Raw genomic sequence first — 26,730 nt, forward strand, 5'->3', positions numbered from 1 at the left:
TTTTTTGCTTAAAACATATATTCTTAGGTCATTTTGAATTTTTTTATATTTGTACTGAAAACAAGAGAAAAATACTAATAAGAAACTCATTTTTTGCAGTGTTTCTAATTCAATTAATTGAACAATTTCTGTATCCTAAAAATCCTGTTTTTTACAAAAGAGACATACCCCATCAAAAATGACTTGTAAGGTACTACTTCAGCTGATTTCATAACATTGTAAATGTGAAGAACAGAAGGAATAGTGCAAAATGTAAACATATTTAGCCTACACAAAACAAATGCTCCGTAACATACTGTGATCAGTTCACTTCATTGGTTTATTATTTTAATTTAACATGAGTATTTAGTACCTTAAGCCACCATAACTTTAACTTTTTTATATCTTATGATAACTTGATTGATGATAATGACGCTTTCTCGTGTGTCTCGTACATGGTCTCGTAGTAAATTCTTCATCGCTAAGTCAGTGGCGTGCGTAAGTAATACGTAGCTCGCGGCCCCCTCTGCTGGTGAAAATAATCAGTACATGATTGCTCCGGTCTGGTACTACAAACGCTATGTTGATCGGGTTTTTCGGTGTATTTGCTGGTTGTTTTGGACATGCTGTAAAACGGGGACATTTCCGGGGACAGCTTCAGGAAAACGGGGACGTCTGGTCACCTTAATTTATGTCAAAAGATCTTTCTAAAAATTACAGACTGCACCTTTAATGGGAGTACTTCAAGTAAATAATTTAGGACAAAAAAGATTGAAAAATGCACGTCACAAAAGCTTACAAATAAAGTTGTAAATTTAGCCTTATGCTTTTAGGTTCAGTTTGCTGTTAAAGTCACAATGAAATTGAAAAAGTGTCATTTGTTCTGGAATATTGTGGGTTTTTTTTTTTACCATTGAGCTTCATTATTTAAAAAAAAATGTATGTCCCTTCATAATCTCTAATCCAAAACGCAAATCTCCTTCCCTCCATCGTCTTAGCCAATTAAGAACAAGTTTGTTTTTCTTTTTTTGATTCGGACCAAAAAAAACAAGATAACCGAACTACAATTATGAACACGCCCTTGAATAAGTATGACTGATTGAAATGGTTCTTTTATGAAAGTTCGACTGAATGGTTCTTTGGAGAACCAAAATGGTTCGTCTATGGCAACACTGTGAGGGACTTTTATTTTTAGGAGTATACAGGCAGGTATATTTGGCATTACAAGTACATTTTGCAAGACAATGGAGCGAATCTGAACCGTGCTGTTGTGTGGGTTTAGGAATGTTCACTTTTGAGTGCTAATCCTCATGTGCATTTCTGTTATGCGTGTTACTTTGAAATTGCAGCACACTCCTTTCATTCAGCGTGTGCGTCTGTGAGCTTGTAAAGGACTCTTATAGCCGGCGGCTTGTAATCTCCATACTGATTGCTCATTAACATTCAGCTACAAACAGTGACAAAACAGAGGATTGCACGCGAACACACACAATCTCTCTCTCTGGTTACTCAGGTGTGAGCATTACTCACTTTGAGCACTACGCTCACATTACTGATGACCACGTTAAAGTCATTCATCACGGCGTGATGGGTGAGTCGAGTACATTACGTGTATGCGTGCGGCCGGCATTGCATCACATCTGCTGAACTAAAGCAAACACAGCAAAGCCCCTGGCAAAAGAGAAGAAGAAGAAGAGCGTCTTGTTGTCCCATCAAAACATCCCCACGCTCTGTATTTATCAACTCATTTACTGACGTCCTTTATTCCCGCCGCAGCTCTGACAGCGTGCCATTTACACGTGCGGCCCACTTCACGTTTAATTAACAGAGAAAACGAGAGGAAATTGCAGAAAGCGAGAGACAATATGAGAGAGCGAGAGACAGTAAGCAGGGCGACAGTTCTTCATTAATGATAACTTGCTGAGGTTGGAGAGTGGCAGGTATTTTAATGCTCTTCAGATGAAATGTCACCTAACTTTCTCACACACACCTCACGATTTCACACCAGAAAACTGTCTTCCATGTTCTGTCTTGAATATAAATCATTCCTGCACACACAGCCTTAAAAATAAAAGTGCTATATGATGCCATAGAAGAACCATTTTGCACTACACAGAAGGCATGCATTCAATTTACACATTTTTATTAGTAAGGATCAAACTCATGACTTTTGCATTGCTAGCTGAATGCACTACTTATTAAGCTCAAATGCATCAGCACATAAAGGTTGATTGTCTCACCTGAGCGTGCTTGTTTGATGTTAACAGGCTGAAATCCGCCATTCAGCACCGATGAGTCGATGATGTCAGAATGAAAGCGCCGATGTGTCTTCCGGTAGACGAGCAGGGCTACGATGACAGAGACGAGCAGACACATGACCACCGCCATAATGATACCCACATAGAGCGCGACCTCATCTCCACCCGGCGCCGCTGCACAAGACGAAAACACACAAACATAAAGTCATGGTTATTGAGACTTACTACATTAAAAACACTAAATAATACAACTTACAAAGTTGCAGCTATTACTACACCAGATTCTTGGTACTTCATTTCATTGCATGTGCAGTTGTGTTCAAAATTATTCAACCCCAACTGAAATTGATTGTTTTGGCCGGTTTGACATTGATTTTGATCATTCAGTCATCCTGCTTACAATTACATCAAAGAGGCATGTGTAGGTCAGACAAATATAACATAACATTTTTAATGAAATAACCACAAATGTCTTTTCTGTGCTCACATCATTATCAGTTTTATTCAACCCCCAAGTGACATTCAATCTTAGTACTTAGTACAACATCCTTTTACAGTTAAAACAGCTTTTAAACGTGAAGCATAGCTTGACACAAGTGTCTTGCAGCGATCTACAGGTATCTTCGCCCATTCATCATGGGCAAAAGCCTCCAGTTCAGTCACATTCTTAGGCTTGCGCACTGCAACTGCTTTCTTTAAGTCCCACCAGAGGTTCTCAATCGGATTTAAGTCTGGTGACTGCGATGGCCACTTCAAAATGTTCCAGCCTTTTTTCTGCAACCATGCTCTAGTGGATTTGGAGGTATGCTTGGGATCCTTGTCCTGTTGAAAGGTCCAACGTCTCCCAAGCCTCAGGTTTGTGACGGACTGCAACACATTGTCATCCAATATCTCCTGGTACTGAAGAGAATTCATGGTACCTTGCACACGCTGAAGTTTCCCTGTACCTGCAGAAGCAAAACAGCCCCAAAGCATGATTGACCCCCCACCATGCTTCACAGTAGGCAAGGTGTTCTTTTCTTCATAGGCCTTGTTTTTCCTCCTCCAAACATAGCGTTGATCCATGGGCCCAAACAGTTCTAATTTTCCACAGAACACTATCCCAAAACTTCTGTGGTTTGTCCACATGACTTTTGGCATACTGCAGTCGACTCTTCTTATTCTTTGGAGACAGCAAGGGGGTGCGCCTGGGAGTTCTGGCATGGAGGCCTTCAGTACGCAGGGTGCGCCGTATTGTCTGAGCAGAAACTTCAGTACCCACATCTGACAAATCTTTTCTCAGTTCCTCAGCAGTCACACGGGGACTTTTTTCCACTCTACGCTTCAGATAGCGCACAGCAGTCGCAGTTAGCATCTTTTTTCTGCCACGACCAGGAAGCGTTTCAACAGTGCCCTTTGCCTTGAATTTGCGAATGATGCTTCCTATGGTGTCTCTTGGTATGTTTAACATCTTTGCAATCTTCTTATAGCCATTGCCCTTCCTGTGAAGATTAATCACCTCTTCTCTTGTCTTCCTGGACCATTCTTTTGACTTCACCATGTTTGTAACCACACCAGTAAATGTTTAGAAGGAGTTGAGTATCACAGTCATTTTAAAGCTGCCTAATTGGTGCTTATTAGGCTTTATTGCTGTTCCCTGACATCCACAGATGTTTTCAATACCTGATTGAAAACACTTCAATGAACCTCTGTTCTTCAGAGTGGTAGTTCTTTAAGGGGTTGAATAATTGTGTCAATGAAGAATTCACAAAAGAAACATTTACTACTATATTACAAAACCAATTGATGTCATTTTAGTTGCATATGGTTCTTTAAGAAGTCATTGTAGGATTTCATTCTGAATACAATTACAAATGTACACTAAATTCCCTAAAACCCTTAACAGCATTGGGGGGTTGAATAATTTTGAACACAACTGTAAGTGCCACCCCAGTTTAATGTTTTTGCGATGGACTGGCATGAGATGCTTTCAGCATGAGACATGCCTTAACCCTAACTTCCCGTGACCTTACACAGGACTAGTATCTGAATAGATAAATAAAGGTCTTATTATTTATTCAAAATAGTTTTACCCAAAATGTAATATAGACAATACAATACAATTGCATTTCTGGAAACAAAAGATCATATACAGTATTCTGTGCAATGTACTTTGTTGTTTATTACCCATTTTTGTTCATTATTCGATGCGCACAGACTACTGGCATTTGATATATGAAGAGTTTAAAACCATCTGATTTAGTATTAAAATGAGCAGTTTTTTAATCAGAAGCATTATTTATCATACTCTTATACTGGGTTCCCACCAAACGCGAAGAGAGCGTCTGGCACGAATGATTTCAATGTTAAGTAAATGTAAAGATGCATTTTTGCATGCTGCGCGAATGAGAAGTTTAGCGCAACGCGGAGGATGCAAATCCGCCTCATGCACACTTCTACTTCGCGTCAATGACGCAAATTGAGCGTTCCCACAGGAAACACGCAAGTTTAAAAATCTGAACTTTGGTGGAAAATTGCGCCGTGTTAACCAGTCACAGAAGCCCCTACCATGATGCGAATTTTCGCGTGAATGTCTCGAATGACTTGAATTCCACGCGTGGCTTTCACGCGCAAATGAAGCGAGTAAACTCAAAATGTTCAAGCGTCCAACTACTTGCAAATAGCGCAATTTTGCCGCCTCTACCACGTTTGGTGTGATTCTGGCATTATGTTTAGGTTTAGTCATTTTAATTTAATGGCAAAAATTGTAATGCCTTATTTTCACTGCAAAACCCTCTAAGTGCATGCAAGCTTTTAATAAAAGAGTTGCAAAATCACTAAAGATGTTACTAGAAAATTATGTAAGTCAAAATTTAAAATGCAAAAAGAAGAAACCGAAGCACACATTAAAGGTAAAGTAAAGGTCTTCTTGGGTCCAAAGAAATAATGTCCCGTAATGACCCGATTCACTTTTTACCTAAACCTGCCTAAATAATTTTTCTTAAAAGAAAGACCCACTCGAGACAAACCCAAGAAAATTTGACCTGAGTCCGACCTGACCTAGTGGCTCTTTTTAAGTCTGCAGCCCCACTCCCAACAATCAGACAAAAAGAAACCTCAGTGGCCTCACAACCAATCCATTTACTTTCATTTGTTATCTGACGACAACACCAAGCTAACCACTAAAATGTGCATTAAAAATTGATTGACAGGTCTGTCTTAATGAAAATTAACCTACCACTAGCCACACGATGTCGCAAATGCTCTTGGCAAACAGGGGACGGGTTGGAAAAGGATTTGATGCACACACACACAAGATAGTTTGGGTCTTCTCTGGTCCGTTCATTTTTTTTAAATTACCCAAGACCCGATGCCACAAAAGCCTCCTTTCCACACGACAAGTCATTAATTCCCTATGAACAGTCCCAAAGGGGCTGCGTGGACTGCCACTAAGGGGGCGAACTCCGTCAATCGTGTCCGAATGTCGTGTACAGTGGAAATGCGGCTTAATATTATACCCGACTCGTGTCTGAGGCACACGTGAAACTTTTAGGTCCTCAGGTTGTCGGATTTAAGTGAACCCGTGAAGACCTCTAGCATGTGGTTGCCACATTTGGGTTGTATTGAAGTCTAAGTACTCTCACATTCATCTACTGTGCACTTAGAGGATTTTGCTGAAAAATCAATAAAGCGTTTAACAGAATTTGACAACAAAGCGGTATTTCTGAATGGTGTGAATTAAGCCGATTTAAAGCGAAAGTATTTGATAAACGTATAATACGTTCCGAGAGGATTCGATATCATTATCTCGTTGTTGAGATAGATTGCATCTGAAAGTACTGTTTATTCTTACCAAAAGTGAAGACATCTGATTTTAAAAAGACCAAATAGGCATTTTAATTCCAAACTGGACACCCTTCACATGAAATATGCAACGCTGCAACGTGATCTGACGGATTTTTTTGCTCATTTTTCGCCACGGATCTCCGCATTTTTCCATGGCCCTGCTACGGCCTGTCTTTTTACGTGGCCTTCTCACGGATTGGTTACTCAACTGCTTTTTCCTATTTTCAAACCATTTTCGCTTTGGTTTAGGGTTAGATTTGGTGTTTTCTTTTATTTTATTCTTTTATGTTTTCTAAACTTTAAACAATTGTCACCTGGCATTGGGGTTAGAGTTGGGTTTGGGTAAGGATGTCATGTCATGTAAATCTAACCCTAAACCGAAGCGAAAATGGTAAGAAAATAGGACAAAACCGTTGAGTAACCAATCCGTGAGAATGCTACGGAAAAAGACAGTCCGTAGCAGGGCCACGGAAAAATGCGAAGATCCGTGAGAATGCTACGGAAAAATGAGCAAACAATTCCGTGACTATCCCACGGAAATTCGTGAGATCAGACTGAAATATGCTGTGAAACAATATAGCATTATATTGTCGGAAATGTTTACTGTCACATAATGGCCACAACACAGTAAGCACCAAACAGACAGTATGTCATCTCTTACAATGTGAACTTCTGTATCATGAGCAAATAAAAGAGTGAAACTAGAGAGAGAGAAAGTCAACTTCAGGAAGACGGCAAACATCACGAAAGAAAGATTGAGAAAGAGCGTGAGAGGAAGAGAATTCATAATAAGACGATGGCTTTTAATTTAATGAGGCTATAAATTATTACTGGCCATATTGCTCATCTTCCTGGAAATCGGCCTCATACTTCATCCGACTACAGGAGAACAATACTGATCTCTTTCATCCGATCTCTTTTACTGCCACTTCCTAAATATATTTATATGTGTGTATATGAGTTCTGCTTTTGTGTACGTGCAGATTAAAAGGGGATCAGGGTCGAAATTAAACCGCAGCTCGTGAACGTCACTTGGTGTTTATGTGTGCTTAAATCCCCGCTTACATCATTTCTGGATGTACACACAGGCGAACATCACTCATTAAGACAGTTACAAAGCTACTCGGATTAAAACTTCACTCGTGCTTCAAAACATCAGGCATCACGCTCACATAACACAGTTACTGCTTACATACCAGTTTTTAAACACTATCTTTATCTCCCAAAGCAAATAGCCTTGCCCCAAAATCACACTATTGGAAGAGCCAATGTTGTTTTATTCACAATTTAGTTTAAATGTATTTATATAACGCTATCTCAAAACAGCTTTTTAAAGGCAGGTCATGTGACCCTGTCTGCAAAATCCAACCTAAAGTCTCATAATCTAATGATGAGACGAGGAGCATCAAAGTTTGATTTTAAGTATTAATTTCACTTTGATTTCAATCTTTGACATGATGACCTTAGCATTAAAGATATCAAGATATATTAGCACAAGATGTTCTGTACATTATGTAGGATAATATGGTAAATCACCAAAAAATGACTTGGGTCCCATACAGTATGTCTACTCATAGCTGTTAGTATCCACAGAGTCCAACATAAAATTAATGATTCACTTCACGTTTGATAAAGACCAGACTCAGAGTCATAAATATTTACATGTACAATTTTACATACTCAACCGTATTGGTTGGCCTCGGTCCACCTGACCAGAAGAGGGCACCAAAGTGATGTAAAAAAACATATACATGTCTTGCTCTTCCTGCTACGCCTGATCTCTCCAGAAAACAAATGGTGCGTTCACACCAGACGCAAATGAAACGTTTAGCGCGAGTGATTTAATTGTTAAGTCATTACAAAGACGCGATATACATTGTCCTGCAGCGCGATTCGCGCAAATGAAGCAGCGCAAATGACGCATCACAAATTGAGCATTTGGGGTGTTTTGACACGCATAACGTGCATAACATTGCGCTAAATTTGAACTTTGGTGGACATTCGCGCCAGGTTAACCAATCAGAAGGTTGCTCTACGTGATTACGACCTGAGGCAGAAATACGAAACAACAATGGAGGACAAAATCATTGTCGCTGTACGTGGACAACCGGAGCTGTACGACACATCTTTATACTTTTATAGAAACAGGAATAAACTTGAAAGAAAGATATTATAATCATATTAAGACTACGAGCTAGCTAAAGACGTCAAATGAAGAGAATTCGCGGATGAATCTAATTAACTCAAAATGTTCAAGCGTCTAACTACGCAATAATAATGTTATTTATTCGCTTCATTCGCATCTGGCGTGAACGCACAGTTAGGCTTAGGTCATGAGATCAAGAGATGAATAGCTCTTTTGTTTTTCCTCACTTTTGTAATTCGCTCTGTATAAAAGTGCCTCCTAAATGTCATAACATGTATTGTAAATGTAAAGTTTCCAGTCTTCAGTGGCATCTCTCTTTTTCTTAATCTTTTTGCTTTTCTGATGCTACAGATGGTTTCATTGGATGCACGCGCGTCAAGAAGAATAATAGTTAAGAAGTGCTCAGTTTTACACTATTGCAGCACTAATGAGAGACCACACAGTAACCTTGAGAAGGAATGACGACAAAATTTTTCACATCTTCCCCTTTGTGTCTGTGTTTGTATATGTAGTAGTTGTGGTTCAGCATGAATCTAAAAGAAGCCGTGCAAATCTGGTTCACAGGAGACGGTCACGGTTAACAAAGTGCACATCAAAACATCTCACCATTTGTCATCTTTTCTCTCTCCGTCTTTCTGACCTCTACGGTTTCTACGGCTCTTTCTCATTTCTCCTCTGCAATATTGATCTGCTTACAGCCATAATTAATTTACAATTAGAGTTCAAAATTGATCCCAGCTGTGTCGTAATGACGAATATTATTCAATTACGCTCCGTGCCCAAACATGACTGTCATCCGTTTTTTATTTTAATCAGTGATTAGTGTGTGTGTGTGACCATCAGAGATTGTGTATGTGATTTAGATAAGTGTGACTTATTATTAACATTAATAACCCACGGCCACTGGACCTTAGTGTCACTGACCAATACAAAATGACATGGACAAGTTATTACATTTACATGAAAGAAGCGAAACACACATTTTCTAATTTAACCATTTACAATGTGATCATGTTTGTGTATTAAGGAAATAAACAGGAATAATTTTGATGTAACATGTGAGTTTGTATGTTGTGAGTTTTGCGTGTTTAAAAATGTGCACATGTGTGTAGGAGGAAGCTTGTTTCTTTGCAGCATCACGCTTGACTTATAAATGCTATCGATTGTACGCAGGAAGTGATTAAAGTGAAAGGACAGCGTGCAGATGCTGAGGGGGGTTAATGAGGGGAAAGAAGTTTGATCGTCTGGCAACCCGTCCTCCTCATGAGTCTGCCGGCGGAGGAATCTTCTGCTGATCAGATTCCCTAAACATCCATCAGACTAAGATGACACCGCACAGACACTGTAAAAGTCTTGTTGTACGTTCTAGTTATGCCAAGTTCAGTTTATTCAGCCCGATTTAAAAGTCATCGACCTCGCCGACAGGTTGGGCTGTGACCGAAATAAGTTGTGATCAGCGCTTACCAGTCTTTATGTGTGAACTAGTCAATGACGCATCAAAGAGACTCGCTGGCCAGACAAATATCTAGCATGCTAAATATCTGGAGCTGTCGTCTGACTCGACGTCCTGTGATGTCACATGTCAGGTTGAGCAACAGCCAATGAGAGCAAGGCATGGGTTGAGGTAGATTCATTCTTTTACCATATTATTCGTTTTTACATTTTTGTTTTTCAAGCGGATCATCGTGCAAGCAGCTTGCGGTGCTAATTTATATTTGACGTCCATTTTGAAATAAACATTTCCTGTTTCACGTTTTGTTTCGCACCATTTCCGTGTTATAACAAAACGTGGTTTGGGTACTGGATAGAGTATATGCAAAATATAAAAACCCCAAAGTAAACGATGACGCGAGTTATCGTCTCCAACGTAAATCTCTTTTCTTGGACTACATGTATTATAGGCAACTGTTTACTTCCTGGGATTAGTGATGTAGCAGCCCAGTCTCACGAAATTTCATTATATAGTCACGTAATTTTTTGATTCTTTTTTCGTGATATTATTACAAATTTACGTGTTTTTTCGTGATCGCATAACAAATTCCTGTTTTCGTGTGATTATCACGTATTGGTTACTCAACTGTTTTGTTCTATTTTCTTACCATTGTCACTTCGATTTAGGGTTAGATTTACATAAAATGACATTCCTACCCAAACCCAACTCTAACCCTAACACCAGGCGACATATAAAAAAATAAATCAGAAAAAATAGTATAAACCAATGTATAAAAACATTCTAATGCAAGCACCAAATCTAACCCTAAACCGAAGCGACAATGGTTTAAAAATAGGAAAAAGCAGTTGAGTAACCAATACGTGATAATCACACGAATACAGGAATTCGTTATACGATCATGAAAAAAGCGGAAATTCGTTATAATATCGCGAAAAATAATAAAAAAATTACGTGATTATCACGAAACCTCGTGAGACTGGGTAGGATGTAGACAAGACCGACATTATCCTAATTCTTCCCGCTTGGACTCACATCCTGTAAATTAACTCCTGTTAGCATTGCATTGTGAGCCAATCTTTCAAACATGGTAATAAGCGTCACATTTCCATCTGACATCAAAGGGTATTCAGGCCAATCACCCAGATTAGCTGGCCAATCAGGAACACAGCGCTTTTCAGATTGATGAGCTTTGTACAAAATCAGTGCGTTTCAGGAAGTCACAAAATAATGTACTTTTTAGCAATGAAATAGGTGCCCTTTAAACAAAACATATTAAATGATACAACATAGTGCTGTTGGTTAGTAGCCTTATTTTTTGGAGGTTTTCTTGCACAGAATTTACGATACATTCATGTCTATTTTTATAAAACTGGGGCCTTCCTGGCACCCTCTTTGCACACCCAACGGGGCGGCGCCTCCCAGTTTGAGTACCACTGGGTTAAGCCGACGCTATTATGTCCAAGTGAGTCAGGCCACCGTGACGGCAGGTTGTAATTTTGTTTGGTACAAATTCAGACAATATTCAACATCTTTATGGCCTTCCCCTTTCATTGTTGAACCTAAAGGTATAAAGCACAACATTTTCTGTTTACTTCTGTATACTGAGACACTAATGTGAACAGCGCTCTGAAGCAAATCTGAGTTGTTATCTATGCAATCTCTCTCTCTTTAGTATTCTGTCCCTCTTTAACCCGCACCATCACATGCCTCAAGTCATTTAAATCATTTCCCTGAAGAAACACCAATACAAACCCTCACACAAGCTTTGATGATAAAAGTGCCAAGCTACTAAATGCAGCTATTAAAATGTATCTGGAAGATTAAACGTTTTCTTTGAACACGAGCGCGAGTCAACGAGAGCGAGATGGCGGGCGTAGAGGAGGGGAACCCGATTAGAGAAGGAATGTTTAATAAATAATACAGCTTCAGGAGTACAGAGATAACATTGTCCCTGCAAACACACACACACACACACACACACACGCGCGCTATCATGGTTGTGTAGTCATTCACACATTCAGTTAACATCTCTGAAGGATCCTAATACTACTTAAGTGAATTAGAAATAAAGTGTCTAAATTGCAGTTTACTGCTGGGCTGGGTGGTAACAGGGAACATTTTGTGAGTTCAAGTTTATTAAACTTCTGTATCTATATAAAGCAAGAAATTTCTAAGCACGTATCCGTGGCCAGGAATTCTTTTAAAACGGTATTGAAAGCAAATGCGTTGTGTGATAACTTGCTATATATTGCGATAATAATTGCTGGTATGTGGTTCTCGTAATACATTTTTTTAAATCAATTTAAATGAGAATAAAATGTGTTTTAACACAGAAAATTATCTAAACCAACATACATGTTTCATACAATCTCTCTGCTTACTACATTGACCTAAACCTTTTGAATACCAGTATTAAAATCATTCGGTTATTGCTGTAGGCTACTGCTATATGCAATGTGCACATTTTGCAATATTTTCTGTAATTTCGATATATTTGTGCGTCTTGTGAGAGTGCTGAACAATATACAGAAATGTAAAGTAAAAAGGAGGATAGTTGTACAACATTTTAGCTTATATATAATGTAGGGCTGTCAAAATTACCACGTTAACTTTTTCCCCGCCAGTGGTTTTAAAAAATGTTGCCAGCCAGCATTTTTCATGATTTTCACAAAAGTTGAATGATATTCAGAAAATGTTCTTCTTTAAATATATAAACAAATAATATATCAAATGAAAGAACACACCCTCTGCTTTCAAGTTACCCATTTTCATCATTAGTTTTCTTTGAATCATCTCTCAAATTTGGGAATCTTTCTTCAAAAACACCCAATTTTGAGCCAAAAGCAGAGATAATTCCTTTTTAGTGAAGAACTTTTGATAGAGATGAGATTCAGAGCGATATGGAATTCTTTCTCTTTCACGTGAGACGCTACTTCTGGGTTGTATAAGTTGCAGACGTGCACCACCTGATGGATAATAGTGGTATTGCAGAAAGCCGGAAATTCTCGTCATTGGCAGGGAAGCGTTTTCTCTTAACTCTTTCGCCGCCCTTGACGAGATATCTCGTCAATTAAGAGAAAACGCTTGACGAGATTGTCCATCTTTCCGCACTTCCACAACTCGGAAGTAGCGCCTCTCGTGAAAGAGAAAGAACTCTGTGTATGTTTTAAAGATCGCTCTGCATCTGATCTCTATCAAAAGTCCTTCGCAAAAATGGAATTATCTCAGCTTTTTGCTCAAACTTGGGTGTTTTTGAAGAAACCTACCCATGTTTGAGAGGTGATTACAAGACAACTAATGAAGGTAGGATGAAACAGGTTTTTTGTGTTTGAAAGCAGAGGGTCTGTTCTTTCATCTGATATATTGTTTGTTTATATATTTAAAGTAGAACCTTTTCTGGAAGGCATTAAACTTTTGTGAAATTCATGAAAAATGCTGGCGCTGGCTGGCAACTTTTTTTAAAAACACTGGCGGGGAAAGAGTTAACTGACGAGTTATCTCGTCAATGGCGGGGAAAGAGTTAATAACATGTTAAGGCAAATTAATTTTAACGGCACTAATTTTATGTGCGATTAACGCAATGCACAATTTCTGTTTGACACTTGGTCTAGCCCATAGTTGAATAAATTGTGATGCAGCTTTAAACAGTAAGTGTGATCTGTTTAAATGAAAAAATGAAAAATTTTATAAAAATTTTATTAAAAAAAGCTCTCGTACAGTGAATTCAATGCTTTAAATGGTTGTTGAACATCTAAAATGATCTTTATTTGTACGTTTTCTGAGAGGTATACACTGAAAAAAATGATTCATTGAATTTAATCAATTTTTTGAAGGTAAGTGGTTGCAATCAATTTATTTAAGCTACATTTAAACAAAAAAGATTAGTAACGTAAAATAAAATATAAAACATTTGTTTAAATGTAGCTTAAATAAATTGATTGCAACCACTTACCTTAAAAAAAATTATTAAATTCAATGAATCATTTTTTTCAGTGTAAAAAAAATTGATTAAATTCAATGAATCATTTTTTTCAGTGTACCATCCTTAATGCTTAACTAATATACAAAGGATGGTTGTCCATCCACTTGCGCGTGTCACATTTTGGTTTCGGTTTTAAAATGTGCAGGAATTAGAAAAATAAAGTGCAGGACTTTCTTGTTAAAAGAGTTATTAATGGCGCTTTTCCATTGCATAGTACCCCACGGTTTAGTTTAGTTTGGGTCGGGTCAGCTCACCTCACTTTTTTGGCGTAGTTAGCTTTTCCATCGAGTTTAGTATCACTTCGCAGTGGGAGGGATTTTAGGCGTGTCGTTATATTTGCGCTGCCCACAGCTGTGACATCATACAAGTGAGAGGAGAGCCTTGTTGTACATTCCCATACATTTATTTATTTCTCAGTCCGCCACAAAATTAAAATTGGCCACCACAAATAGATGTTTGCACATCGCGTTTATCACTACCTCTTTATCACATGACAGTTTCAAACACCCGCGGCGTCAGCCGACGGCGCTCCGCTGAGCCTCACTGAAGTTGCATTTAAATAAGCATATAACGTTAATGCTGACGTGCTCGTCGCGAATGTTCCGCCACAAACTGCAAGCCTGGAAAAAACTGTTATGGTGTCCCTGATTCTCAACATGTGGATGTTTTTCGTCGCTAAAAGGGTGTTTGGGAACTTATAGCAGAGCACAGATGACAACAGGTTTTCTCGAGACAGCGCAAGCTAGCCTAGGCTAGCACAGGTAAAGCTAGCGATGACGCTGTTAGTGACGTTTCTTTCAGACCAATCAGTGATCTATAGTGTTTTCGCGTCACGTTTGGTATCAGCTCGGGTCGCTTGGAACCCCAACCGAGGTGGTACGAAAAAAAGTATCGGGTACCACGTACTGCACCTAATGGAAAAGCTCCCAAAAGTAAGCTGACCCGACTCAAACTAAACCAAACCGTGGGGTACTATGCAATGGAAAAGCGCCATAAGAGAGATACAATTTGGGACCTGATTAATGTTAAAAAAGTTATTAAGAGCGAAAAGACTCCTCACACATCTGAATCGTGTGCACACCGACGCGAGTGCGCAACCCCAAAATATCTACACAGAATTACAGTTTTAAAAATATCTGTTTTGAAAAAAATCATGCAGATATAATCTGTTATGTCTTAAGTGAATGTTTGGTTAACTGTTGGGGAAAATATCTGTTGTGTAACATTATATTAGATCCTTGCATTACAGTAGATTATAGAGCTGTCTGTCTCAATGTCAATCAAACAATAAAAAAAAGTTGAACATATATTGATATTGTTTTGACTTTGTGCGTGCTAAATCTATTAGCTTTCCAAGTGATTTTAAGGCATGGATGCGGTAATTTTGTGGTATTTTTGTGGATTTTCTCAAAATTAGCTTTGCAACTTCAAACAAGTGTAGCCCTGTCATGTTTTATCAGGCTTATTTCGTGATAAAAATCGGCTGCGTGTACATTATCCACTTATTACACAGCTATATACAGTCCCTTCAGAAAAACGCAATTATGCAATCGCATGATTCAATGCATAATCAGCCAAAGTCCGCATATTTATGTGGGGACCGCATTTTTTACTTTCGTCGCATAAATTGCAGATTTTTGCTAGCAAAATATGGAGGGTTTGCATGATTTCATAATCCCCGCTTTTTGTAGCAAAAAGTCATTTATGTCTTAACAGAAAGTTGAAAAATGTTGCATTTACTTTACACATGCGCAGCCATGTCCCCTGTTGTCAAGTTAATGTTAGGAAGTGACATAATAACGCGACGTTGAACATCAATGAAAAGCTGCAAAAGCTGCAAACAGTTTTTGCAAGTTCTCACAATTTTGTTGCATAAAATTGCATAAATATCCCGAATATTCCATCAAGTTTATTTAAGAAAACGTACCGCAAGATCAAGGACTTTTGCCCGCAACAATCACAAAAAACTGTGTTTTTCTGGAAGGACTGAATATAGGACACTGTCAGGGCTTATTTCTGCGATAACAACTGGCTGCCATACATCATCCTTTACTTAATGTGTAATACATATTTTAACTGATTTGTGGTCACATAACTCATATTGTTATATACGGTTATAAACACACTGTTATTATTGTTTATTGTCATGATCCTAATTACTTTCTATATCGTGGTTCATTTTTAGTGAAGGATAAACACACAAACCACACGCCAGACCACAAACTGACAGCTACTAAACAAGACGTGACTCTATTTGTGGGAATTAAAGTGCCTTTTTATTTTCTCAAAAGTAAGCATATCATAATGACCAGAAAGAAAACAACACAGATAAAAGGACGGGAATAGAGATCTAGTAAAATATGTCTATCATCATACAGTAGTTATGATGCAGACCGACTGATGTCTGAATGATGGGTTGTTTTATATAAAGACGGCATGCAGCACTTCCCACTTGATTTATAATGAAAGCCTGAATCCGGTTGTTTGATATTTGCCTCTGTTTGCTGGGATTCATATTCATAATTCAAATTTTTATGAGCTCCTAATCCAGTTTAAATAGGCCACACAATATCCTAAAGCTCACATGTGGAGTATTTAAGATATTGTGTGGTAAAGACACTTAAAGGGCAAACGCCGCGAGAAAGACATCACAGCCTACATTGGCTTATAATCATCAGATGTTTAAAGATGTGTACTTGTGGATAATCCTCTGCCCGACAGTTCAGATTAATAACTACATGAAACGCTATTTGACATGCAATGTGAGTAAACCGAATATTGAGCAGGAAATAATGTTGGGAAAGATTAGATTGGATCAATTAATGTGCATATATAATTCACAGGAATGTGATTGGATCATAAAGTAGGCTATGGTTTTATTATTATTATTATTTTAATTGTTAATGCTTAATTTTATTTTAGTTAATGCTTAATTTTATTATTATTATTATTTAATTGTTAATGCTTAATTTTATTATTATTATTATTTAATTGTTAATGCTTAATTTTATTATTGATTTTTATTGTTAATGCTTAATTTTATTATTATTATTATTATTATTATTATTATTATTATTATTATTTAATTGTTAATGCTTAATTGTATTATTATTTTTTTTATTGTTAATGCTTTATTTTATTTTATTCATTTTATCTTCACCTACATCAGCAGTAAAAAAATACATTTCACAGGCAGAGAGTTATTATATTTTAATGAAAGAATATGAAAGCACCCAAATATAAAAAATATATAATATTGTGATGTGCAGTAAGACATTTATGAAGATTCTGCAAGATGCATTTTTTTGTCATGTTGACTTTAAAGGCAATTTTGTGCTTTTAAAATCATCAAAGCCAAAAAGTAGGATCACTTATGAATAAAGTCGCATTTAAAATTAAACACAAACATTATTTTTTAACTGAATGCTCTGTTATTGCTTGTGTGTATTTGTGTGTATGTATATGTTAATGCAAATGTGTATATATTTATACACTGTCAGAAAAAAAATGGTCCTTTGGTGTCAAAAAAGTACACATTTGCACCTAAAGAGGTATTAGTACCTCAAAGGAACACACTAGTACCAAATGTATACATATCTGGTAAATGGTACATATTAGGATTTTTTTAAAGGATTCTGCAGGGTACTAGGACCATTTATTGATCAAATATATGTACAGAATATTGTTTGTATGCATGTATCAGGGATCCTAAGCCAAATGTCAAATTTCCTAACTAAAAAGCTAAATTTTCATGACCTATATCCGGGATGTCGTGAGCCTGGATAATGTACACATGTATAGTTTATAAAAATGTTGCTTAAATGCCTGAAATGAGTAAACAGTGCCGAAAAATGGCTGTTTAAATTCTAGTCTCACTTGAAATCAGTGGACCCGGAAACGGCATTCCTTACTTAACATTTTAACAAGCAGATTACACTTTAAAGAGCCACACAGATCCAAAATCAAAAAATACCTGTATTGCAGGGTGTCACGTAGCTGTCCATCAATGTAAACAATGTGCAAATTAGTTGAACCAAAAAGTGCACAATTAATAAAGTTATTGGCTTCTAAAGTAGGGAGTCGACTCTGAATCGCTGAAACGAGTCGTCATACGGATTGAATCTCCTGCCTGTCTTTATCTACGTAATACCAACACTTTGCATAATAATCTCTGCCTACAGCCATGCCCGGGAAAAAAGAAAACTATGACCCGCCCACAGCTAGTTAGTGTGTAAACATCATATCATGCTGTGTTTTCAGTTTGTGTTGTTTTTACTACCAAAGGATGAAGATATGAAGAATTACTTTTTCAAGGAGAAAAGATACCCATATGGTTCAGTACCCACTTTATTTGGAACAACATGCGTCTCCTAACCATAACCTGTAAGTAACATACTTGCTTAAATGAGTGTAAAAGGTTAGTGTCTGTCGTAATTTTTATTGCTTGAACTAATGATGAATGATGTGTATTGATGTTGGCGTTTAAACTCTTAATATACTCTCAGAGAGTCACGTTAGCAAGCGGCTAATGCATGTGCACTTGTGTTTACATTTTGCCTATGACCCAGTTAGCTACATACTAGGGATGGGCACGAGTACTCGATTGCTCGAGTACTCGAACGTGGCATCGATGATCGATCACGAAAAAGATGATCATGTGGATTTATTTATTGTGGATATGGCGGCATTTGGATGTCTGGTTAGCGTTACATGGGCATGTGGTAGTACAGACTGGGTCTGGAGATGCGTGTTTGACGTCGTGTCGAGCTACGCAGACCGGCGTACAGTATGACATGAGTAACATTACCATTCGTGATTCAAAAACAAACAGATAATTCCGCGCAACCGCGTCGCAGCAACCCGCCCATCCGCGCAATGCGCTGCAGCCCGCCAATCCCGTGAAGCCGGCCAAACCTCACATCACTGAGGCACTATGGTTTAATAGGATGCCGTGATTTTCAGAAATACAGTCGGTCAGGTGCAAAATGTACAACGCCGTCAAAAGTTCAATGGGTTATCATCTCATATTAAAACATCAAATGTCAAGAGATACCAGAGAGCCATACGAGCATTAACATTACATCTTGACTGAGGTAAGAGGACGACACGACACAGCTAAACGCTAAAATGATAGCAAAAGACTTAAAGCTGCTTAATGTTATGAAGCTTGTGCTTTGACTGGACGTGTTTAAAAGTTTGCTGTTTATGATGCACATCCACAAAGGTAGTAAACTTTCTGTACTTAACTTAGTTAATAACTTAGTTGAAGTCTTGCATTTTATGCAGATAGATGCACGTTGTACATTTATGTTGTATAAAGGCTTAATATTATGCAGAGTGCGTCATATAGAAAGCGCTTCAGTTTGTGTTTATTAACCCTTTAGTTTCACTTCATCACGCAGCTATTCCTGTAAGGGGTTTTTGTTAAAAACATTTAATTCATTAATAGTCTAGTATGTGTTTATTGTTCTGTCATAGTTTCTTCAAAATTAAGTGTTTTTAATAAAAATATTTTCATTTTAACCATGACGTGTACGCCCCGCCCCTTTGATTGCCCCGCCCCCAGTTACTCGAGTACTCGTTCTTCAGACCTATGGATTAGGTCTGAAGAACGAAAAAAAAAAAATTGAACATTTAAAAATGTAAAAATGACATAAATGCACATCCCTACTACATACTTGCTTAAATGAGTGTAAAATGTTAGTGTCTGTCGTTGTTTTTATTGCTTGAACTAATGATGAATGATGTGTATTGATGTCGGTGTTTAAACTCTTAATATACTGTCAGAGAGTCACATTAGCAAGCGGCTAACGCATGTGCACTAACTTAGTGTTTACATTTTTGCTATGATCTGGTTAGCTTACTTTCTTTCTTAAATGAGTGTAAAATGTTAGTTTCTGTTGTCGTTTTTATTGTTTGGATTAATGATGAATGATGTGTATTAATGTCAATAATGTCTTCTCAGTAAATCATGTTAGCACTAGGTCAATACATGTTGCACTATTGTTATTCTGTGCCACTGATCTGTGGTCTGTGCGGAGACTGTGTCAGTTGACCAATCAAAGCAGAGTAGGCTACTGAAAGGTGGGGTTTAGGCAGACTGATTCTTCGCTTCACGCGAATCGTTTGGGGATCTCTGAGAAATGGGGTAATTTTAAATTTATATTTTCAGAAAATTATGTTTTTTGACCTTGCATGCATTTAAACCTGTTTCCAGGACTTATAAACAGTGATAGGACGCTTAAAATTGGCATCTTACTGGGTCTTTAATAAATGGGAACTAAAATTTAATAAAAATGACTTTGACAAAAAAAATTCCTGACTTTCAATGTCTGGAATAGACCTTTTAAAATTCCATGATATTCCAGAAATTCCATGACCTGTGGGAAACCTGATGTATGTGAATGTTTGTATGTATGACTGGGTCCTGTCTGAAAATAGCCGAGCTTTATCTGAGGGCTTTCCATTCAGCTCTATGCTTCATGTGCTTTCCAACAGTGTTGTGTCTGTGCGTTAGATGTGATGTGAGGGACCGGAGAAACAAAACGCAGAACACAAATCGAAACGCTCAAGCAAACAAACAGCGACTTTCACTGGAAAAGACTGCAGAGCACAAACGAAAGACGACATGCAACCAAAATCAAAAATCCAAACAGACACTCACATGTAAAGCCCTGTTCTCTCGTCCCCACGGGCTGAAGGGATGGCTGATATACTGAACCTTCAGAGAGAGGAAGAAATCAAATTCATGCAAAATAAAAACAGCGAGATGCGATTAGGTGACATGGGACAACTCATCCGATCAGAAGATGCGATAACAAGATGAGAGCGAGCGCTTATGAGACTGTAACAGGACATGCAGAAGTCACCAGATACATCACTGACAGGAAGGCAAACAGCTACATATTAAAATGCATCTCGGCTAAATGACATCTAACGCTCGGGCTCCCCAGGTGAGATGGTAATCAGGTACAGTAAATATTAAGGTATCCCATTGGTCTGTTGTGACATTTATCACATGCTGTGGAAACTACATTTATAGCTTGAGGTTGGTGAATTTAGCTGATGACAATAAAGCTCATTTACATATTTAAATATATCACACAATTTATAATACAGTAAAGACATAATGACATACTGCAGTATATAGCTAAACATTGTCATTTTAGAGAATTGTTCCTAAACACATTATAAATGCTGAAGCACGTTACAAAGACTGTAAATTATGTAGTACTGAATTGTGGAGTTAGATTATTAAACAGTTTTTCCGCATTTCTGTGTTTAGGATTATTTGGGCGGAGCTAACACAGTGGCTCGATGAGGCACTGGAGCCACCGAGCATGGCCACGCCCATAATACAATAGCGAGCATCGATTCAGGTTGTGGCATTATTTGAAATTGAGAGATATGGCAGATGTCCTGCGAGTGGGCGTGTTTTCAATGCCGACAGTGGACACACCCCCAGCATTGAAGAAGAGAAATTCCTGCCTGTTTTTCTAAGATTTTGATATGTTATTTTATTTATCTGTATTTTCTGTGGTGTCACAAATTGAGAACACGTTTATTATCAGACTTTAATTTGCAGGAATTCGATTCAGAGTTGTAAAGCTCTCTGTGAGTCATAAAAACAATGTGTATATGTTTTGTCACACAACACCACAAGTCTTTTGTTACAGGAATAGGTCAAACTATTTTTAGATCAGGGGTTAGTTAGTAGCTCTGCTACTTTTAGTTTGCTCCTTGTCAACACAATTTATCACCATGTGGCCATGAACTGAATGTGACATTGATTCCAGTAAAGATGAATGCCTCGCAAATATATTTGTATTTTATTTGGCTTTGGGATAAATTCAATTTAATTCAGTTCAATTTTATTTTTATAGCGCTTTTCACAATTGTTTAATTGTTTCAAGCAGCTTTTCATCAATAAAAGCAAGCAAACACATAAAACTCAGGGGACAACAAAATTAGGATAGTAAAGCAGCTAAAATTAAACCGTACTAGTAAGTGTAGTAATAATGTAGCGTATAGAAAAGAGTTATAAGTAAAGCCAATGTCAGCTGATTCCTAGTGGTTGAATCTCCTAGGAGAAAAAAAACTCTTATTAAAAGGAAAAAGTCCTATGGAGAAAAAAACCCTTGAGAGAGTCAGACATAGCTGATTCTATATATTAGATACTATATTAAAACATTTAAAAAAAAGAATAATAAATAAATAAAGAAGCATTTAATGTATTCAATTCAATTCAATTTAATTTATATAGCGTTTTTCACAATTTGGTAATTGTATCAAAGCAGCTTTACATAATAGATGCAGTGAAAAGCACAGAAAATCGACAGATAGCACAACATAATACACGATAGCACAAGCAGCTAAATTTGCTGCGGCTATAAATCAACATTATAAGCAAACGTACTACTAATGTAACGTATAGAAGTTAAGCCCAAAAAGGCTGCCTCCCCGGGTTGAAAAACCCCCTAGGAGAAAAAAACCCTGGATTTTAAGACGGGGAAGTAAAAAAGTCCTAGGAGAAAAAACCCTGGATTTTAAGACAGGGAAGTAAAAAAAGTCCTAGGAGGAAAAAACCCTTGGGAGATATATATATGTAATGTGGTTTTATCCGTTTAAAGCTCCTTTCAAATGATGTTCGATCCCAGAATGCTTTGGACCCCGATTGCACCTTTATTCAGCGCTGACAAAGATATTTGGATATAACAAGATTGAGCACTGCTATTAATATGAATGGGGCAAAATGCAACACGCGAAGGCATAGCAAACATGGCCGCCTAGTGGCGCGACTTCCTAATGGCTTCCCATTGCCGTTGACCACCATATGCAGAGTTTCGCGTTTGAACTTGGTGGGGCACCTACTAGCAAACCAGGCTACTGCAATACTTTGAGATTAGTGAGAGAGTACGACTTCATGGTTTTTTTTAAATATGGTGTAAATGAACTAAATTTTAGCCCTTAAGTTACTCAGTCTACCTATTACAATATTAAGATTAATAAGATGAATACATATATTTCTATTTCATTAAAGGTATAGTGCACAATTTCTGAAAAACACGGAGGCTTTGGAAAAGGAAGTTGGGCCGGGTACCAAAACACACTTGTAGCCAATCAGCAGTAAGGGGCGTGTCTACTAAACTACATTGTTGCCTGGGTTGCATATGTGTGGGGCGGGTCTATCAAAAGAAGGTCTATTGGGGTAGGGGCGTGTATGTTTAGGTGATTTCAAATGTCAACATTGGCTTTCAGAGATCATGCACTTTAATAACTCAGACAAAATCATAATTGGCTCTAGTCTGGGGGGACAGTGCCCACCTAACCCCCCAACCCTTTTCTATATTGACCACTTTTGATCACTTGGATTGAATTTGGTCTATACTGCCTCCAACGTTTTGGGAAAAATCTTTGCATGTTTATAATGTTTTACATGCTAGGTAGGCAGCACATGACATTTGGGAGCTGGAGAGAGAGAGAGATATTTCTGTGTTGAAAGAGCTTGAGATGAGTGGTGTTAAATGGATTGCGCCTGCTCAACTTTTAAGAGGAGAAACTTTTTAAAGTTTAGGGAGTAAGAGCCTGAGGGGAGAGAGAGAGACAGACATCAAATTCCTTACACCCTGAGACTCTCTCTCTCTTTCTCTCTCTCTCTCTCTCTCTCGCCCTCACAATAATCTCTCTAAACACCAGAAAACAAATTAAACTGCCACGCTGATGGCTCATGATCGCATACATTCATGTCACCTGTCAGTTTTGCCGAGGCAATCAAACCTCAAGTTTTTAAAAAAAGTCTCATGACCAATATTCAGTGCGTCCACTGTGACAGTGATTGAAACTATAGAAATGTCACATGTTTTTATGCACATTAATAAAAAAAAAGATATATGATATCTATATACAGTATTTAATATTTAATAATTATAATTTTGTTCATATTTAACCAAAATACACTCTTGAAAATAAGGGAATTTTGCAGATGCAAAGCAATTTACAATGCATTCAAGTAAAACATTTTATTATATGCTTCCTGGGATTCAATCCAAGGCAATGCTTTACCTATTGAGCCACAGGTACACATCCACTGAACCTTTCTGTTGGACAAAAGGTTCTTTGCAATGGATTAGGGGAACCAAAAATTTTTATTTTATGGCATCGCAACAAATAACCTTTTTAAACATCCATTTTTAGAGTAAATGTAATATGTAGAGTATGAAAAATGTAAAATTATATGTTATTGGATTTGACTTGGAGTCAGAGCTGAAGTTTGCAATGGATTGTTGGTGATTATTCTAAAGAACACAATGTTAAGCATCAGTACATGGATGCCTCCAAAGTGGTCTCCAACATGGTGCCCGCGGGCATCAGGTTGCCCGCACAGTGTCTGTGAGGTGCCCACCAAAGCACATTCTATTAATAGTCTCAATTGTAATATTTATTTATTATATATTTTTTATATTAGCTTGGCTTCTTTTATGCAAGTTAACATTTTAAACAGTAATAATAATAAATAAAATCAACAAGTAAAACAAAAATGTTTTAAGTAGACTATCAAAAATTATGCCTCCAAAAGTAGCCAGTTTATCCATTGTGGTAGCCCTTGCTCACAAAAAGGTTGGAGACCCCTGCTCCAGAGCATCTCCACGCACCCCAATGGTTTCTTAAATTATTTGTGTGTTATTTGTGTGCGTGTGAGTATTCACTTACTTTGTAGGCAGAGTCCATTTGTACAGTTTTGTGCCTGTAGCGTGACTCCATCACAATCCTTGCCTCCGTTCTGTGGTACAGGAGCGTTACACTCCCTATTTCTCCACTGAGTGCATTCTGTGTTACACGCCGACCATTTACTCCAGTCGGCCCATTCGCCATCCACTGCGTGCAAACACACATGATAATTGAAAGCTTAAACTTAAAAAGTTCAAAAGTGTGATAAACTTTTAAAAATAAAGATATTTGTGTCAGAATGTATGAGAGAAAGTGACTGGATTTGGGTGGATAAAGTGGTTTGGGCGGGCTGAGGAGAAAGCATCGTATTGTCAGAATATGTGAATGTATTGCATTTATAAAAGTGAAGGCAAATCCTTTTTTCTATGATTTGCTGTTTTCCACAAATCCTCTTTTGTCAGGTTAAGGGCTTTGCTCTGGTTGAGTCCGGATTGAATTCTGAGCCTCGCTGAGTTTTGTGTCAGACAGTAAGTGCATGATGGAGCAAGTATAATAAACCCCATTCACACAGCACTTTGTTCCTAGACAATTTCCGTAAAATTGGTCTTCCGTGTGAACACAAACACGCCCTGTAAATGTTTTGGGATCACACTCGTAAGGGATACCTGGTTACATCCCTGTAACATTTAAGGAACACGTCATGTGTGAACAAAAGGCAAAAACAGTGTCGTAAAGTGCGTGCAAAAGTGAGTACCTGTCGTCTCAACAAGAAGTTATCGTTCAGCTCTTTGACATGGGGGTATTTAAAGGGACACCACTTTTTTGGAAGATAGGCTCTTTTTTCAGAAGCCTGGTCCAACCAGACTCTCGTACATTCATTTCATTTGTACAGAAAGTCTGGCCACTCTCGAAACTGGACGGAAACAACAAGTCCGAATAATCAGACCAACAAAACTTAGCAAACCTGGTTCTTGCTCCGGCTTTAACTTCTGTATATTCTGCAGTTTTGCAACAACGGGCCAAATAGCTTTTCTCACTTCTTTCTCCACTGCCATTATTGAACTACAACTCAAAACGACACACGACCTCAACGTCATCGTTCTTAGCCACCCCCTCTGTTTGCTGATTGATCCTGCAGATTTTTGCAGGCGAAAACGAAACTCTACACAGCAGTCCCAAACGTAGTGCTGAAGCGAAATGAAAATTAAGCGGAAGCACGTAGGAGGGTGGAGCCAGGCTACTTTTTCAGCTCCCTTTGAGTTAAACATTTAATTTTTACCGTTTTGGAATCCATTCATCTGATCTTCGGGTCTGGCGGCAATGATATTATGCACTGCCTGAAAATGGTCCCCTTGGTAACTTTCAATAGCTGGGGACTATTTTTGACTGCTGCGTAATATCCAGGGTTCCCACACCTTAGTTAACTTCAAATTCAAGGACCTTTCAAGGACTTTCCAGGTCCAATACCCTCAAATTCAAGGAATAAATGTGGGGACACTTTTCAAGTGACAGCAAGGTTACATCGTGTTACCTTTGAAGTAGTCTCGCGTAGCCAGACCTTCAATACTGAAGGTCTGGTGTTTTTCGCTGCTTTTTCTGGACAAAGCTCGCCCACAAGCTGTTTGACAGACATGTCAAACAACCAATCACAGTTTGTTTCATCTAGCATCACGTTTCGGACTCCCCACAATAATGAGCCGGCTGGCAACAAGTCAGTTTTTGAAATAACCAGCCGCAACCGAATAGCATCTAAATAAACAACATTACTCACCATAGAACAACGTTGTGCACTTCATCAACAGCCACACCAATGAGACGCTCCCTTAAACGTCTGTTTGAAGCATATCTCTCCACTTTGTAACACCTACAAGCAATTCAGGAGAACCAAACTTTTTGACTCCACTAACTACCTCAAGCAAAACTCTTGGATGTCTTTTAGAGAGTCTATGCCGCAAACTTTGCATATTTTTTAGAATCCAATGTTTAGCTGATCATGATAGCTGCTCATAATTATGATTCTCTTCCTCAATGGAACGTCAGAGCTTTGTTTTCCAGGGACCGAAACTAATCTCGACACTCGCGTCTCCTGGAAATCCGGTTTATTTCAACCAATCAAAATGACTTCAACATTCTCACAGGGTTTCCAAAAAAGTGTAAGAAAAACATCAGACGTTTAGCCAACAGTCTGTGGGCGTGACGTCTGAGGCTGAGACTACCTTTGAAGATACATTGTTACAGTTCTCTTTCGAGGGAACTCGCACTGCGCCACTGCGATGACCCTTTGGGGACGCCTCCAGAGGTGATTGCATCTGAATGTGTATATCAAATTCAACCAATGGTGAGGCTTAACGACAAAGACTGGGTGACGCGGGAACCAGGAAGTATATAGTTATCTGAAATATTGCCAAAGACGGCGTTA

General features: G+C 38.1%; 1 protein-coding gene across 2 annotated transcripts in view; it reads right to left on the reverse strand.

The window, feature by feature from the left end:
• unc5ca (unc-5 netrin receptor Ca) overlaps nucleotides 1–26,730 on the reverse strand; it is a 200,196-nt gene that overhangs the window by 26,122 nt on the left and 147,344 nt on the right. The window contains exons 7-9 of one of the 2 annotated variants that reach the window (XM_055198321.2): nucleotides 24,354–24,518; nucleotides 20,308–20,364; nucleotides 2,220–2,411 (exon numbers count right to left, since the gene is read on the reverse strand). In XM_055198321.2, coding sequence (XP_055054296.2) covers nucleotides 2,220–2,411; nucleotides 20,308–20,364; nucleotides 24,354–24,518 — 414 coding nt within the window. The remainder of the gene's footprint in view (nucleotides 1–2,219; nucleotides 2,412–20,307; nucleotides 20,365–24,353; nucleotides 24,519–26,730) is intronic. The other variant, XM_055198322.2, reaches the window with a different exon arrangement.

This window comes from Misgurnus anguillicaudatus, chromosome 22 (assembly GCF_027580225.2).
Source record: "Misgurnus anguillicaudatus chromosome 22, ASM2758022v2, whole genome shotgun sequence".
Lineage (NCBI taxonomy): Eukaryota > Metazoa > Chordata > Actinopteri > Cypriniformes > Cobitidae > Misgurnus > Misgurnus anguillicaudatus.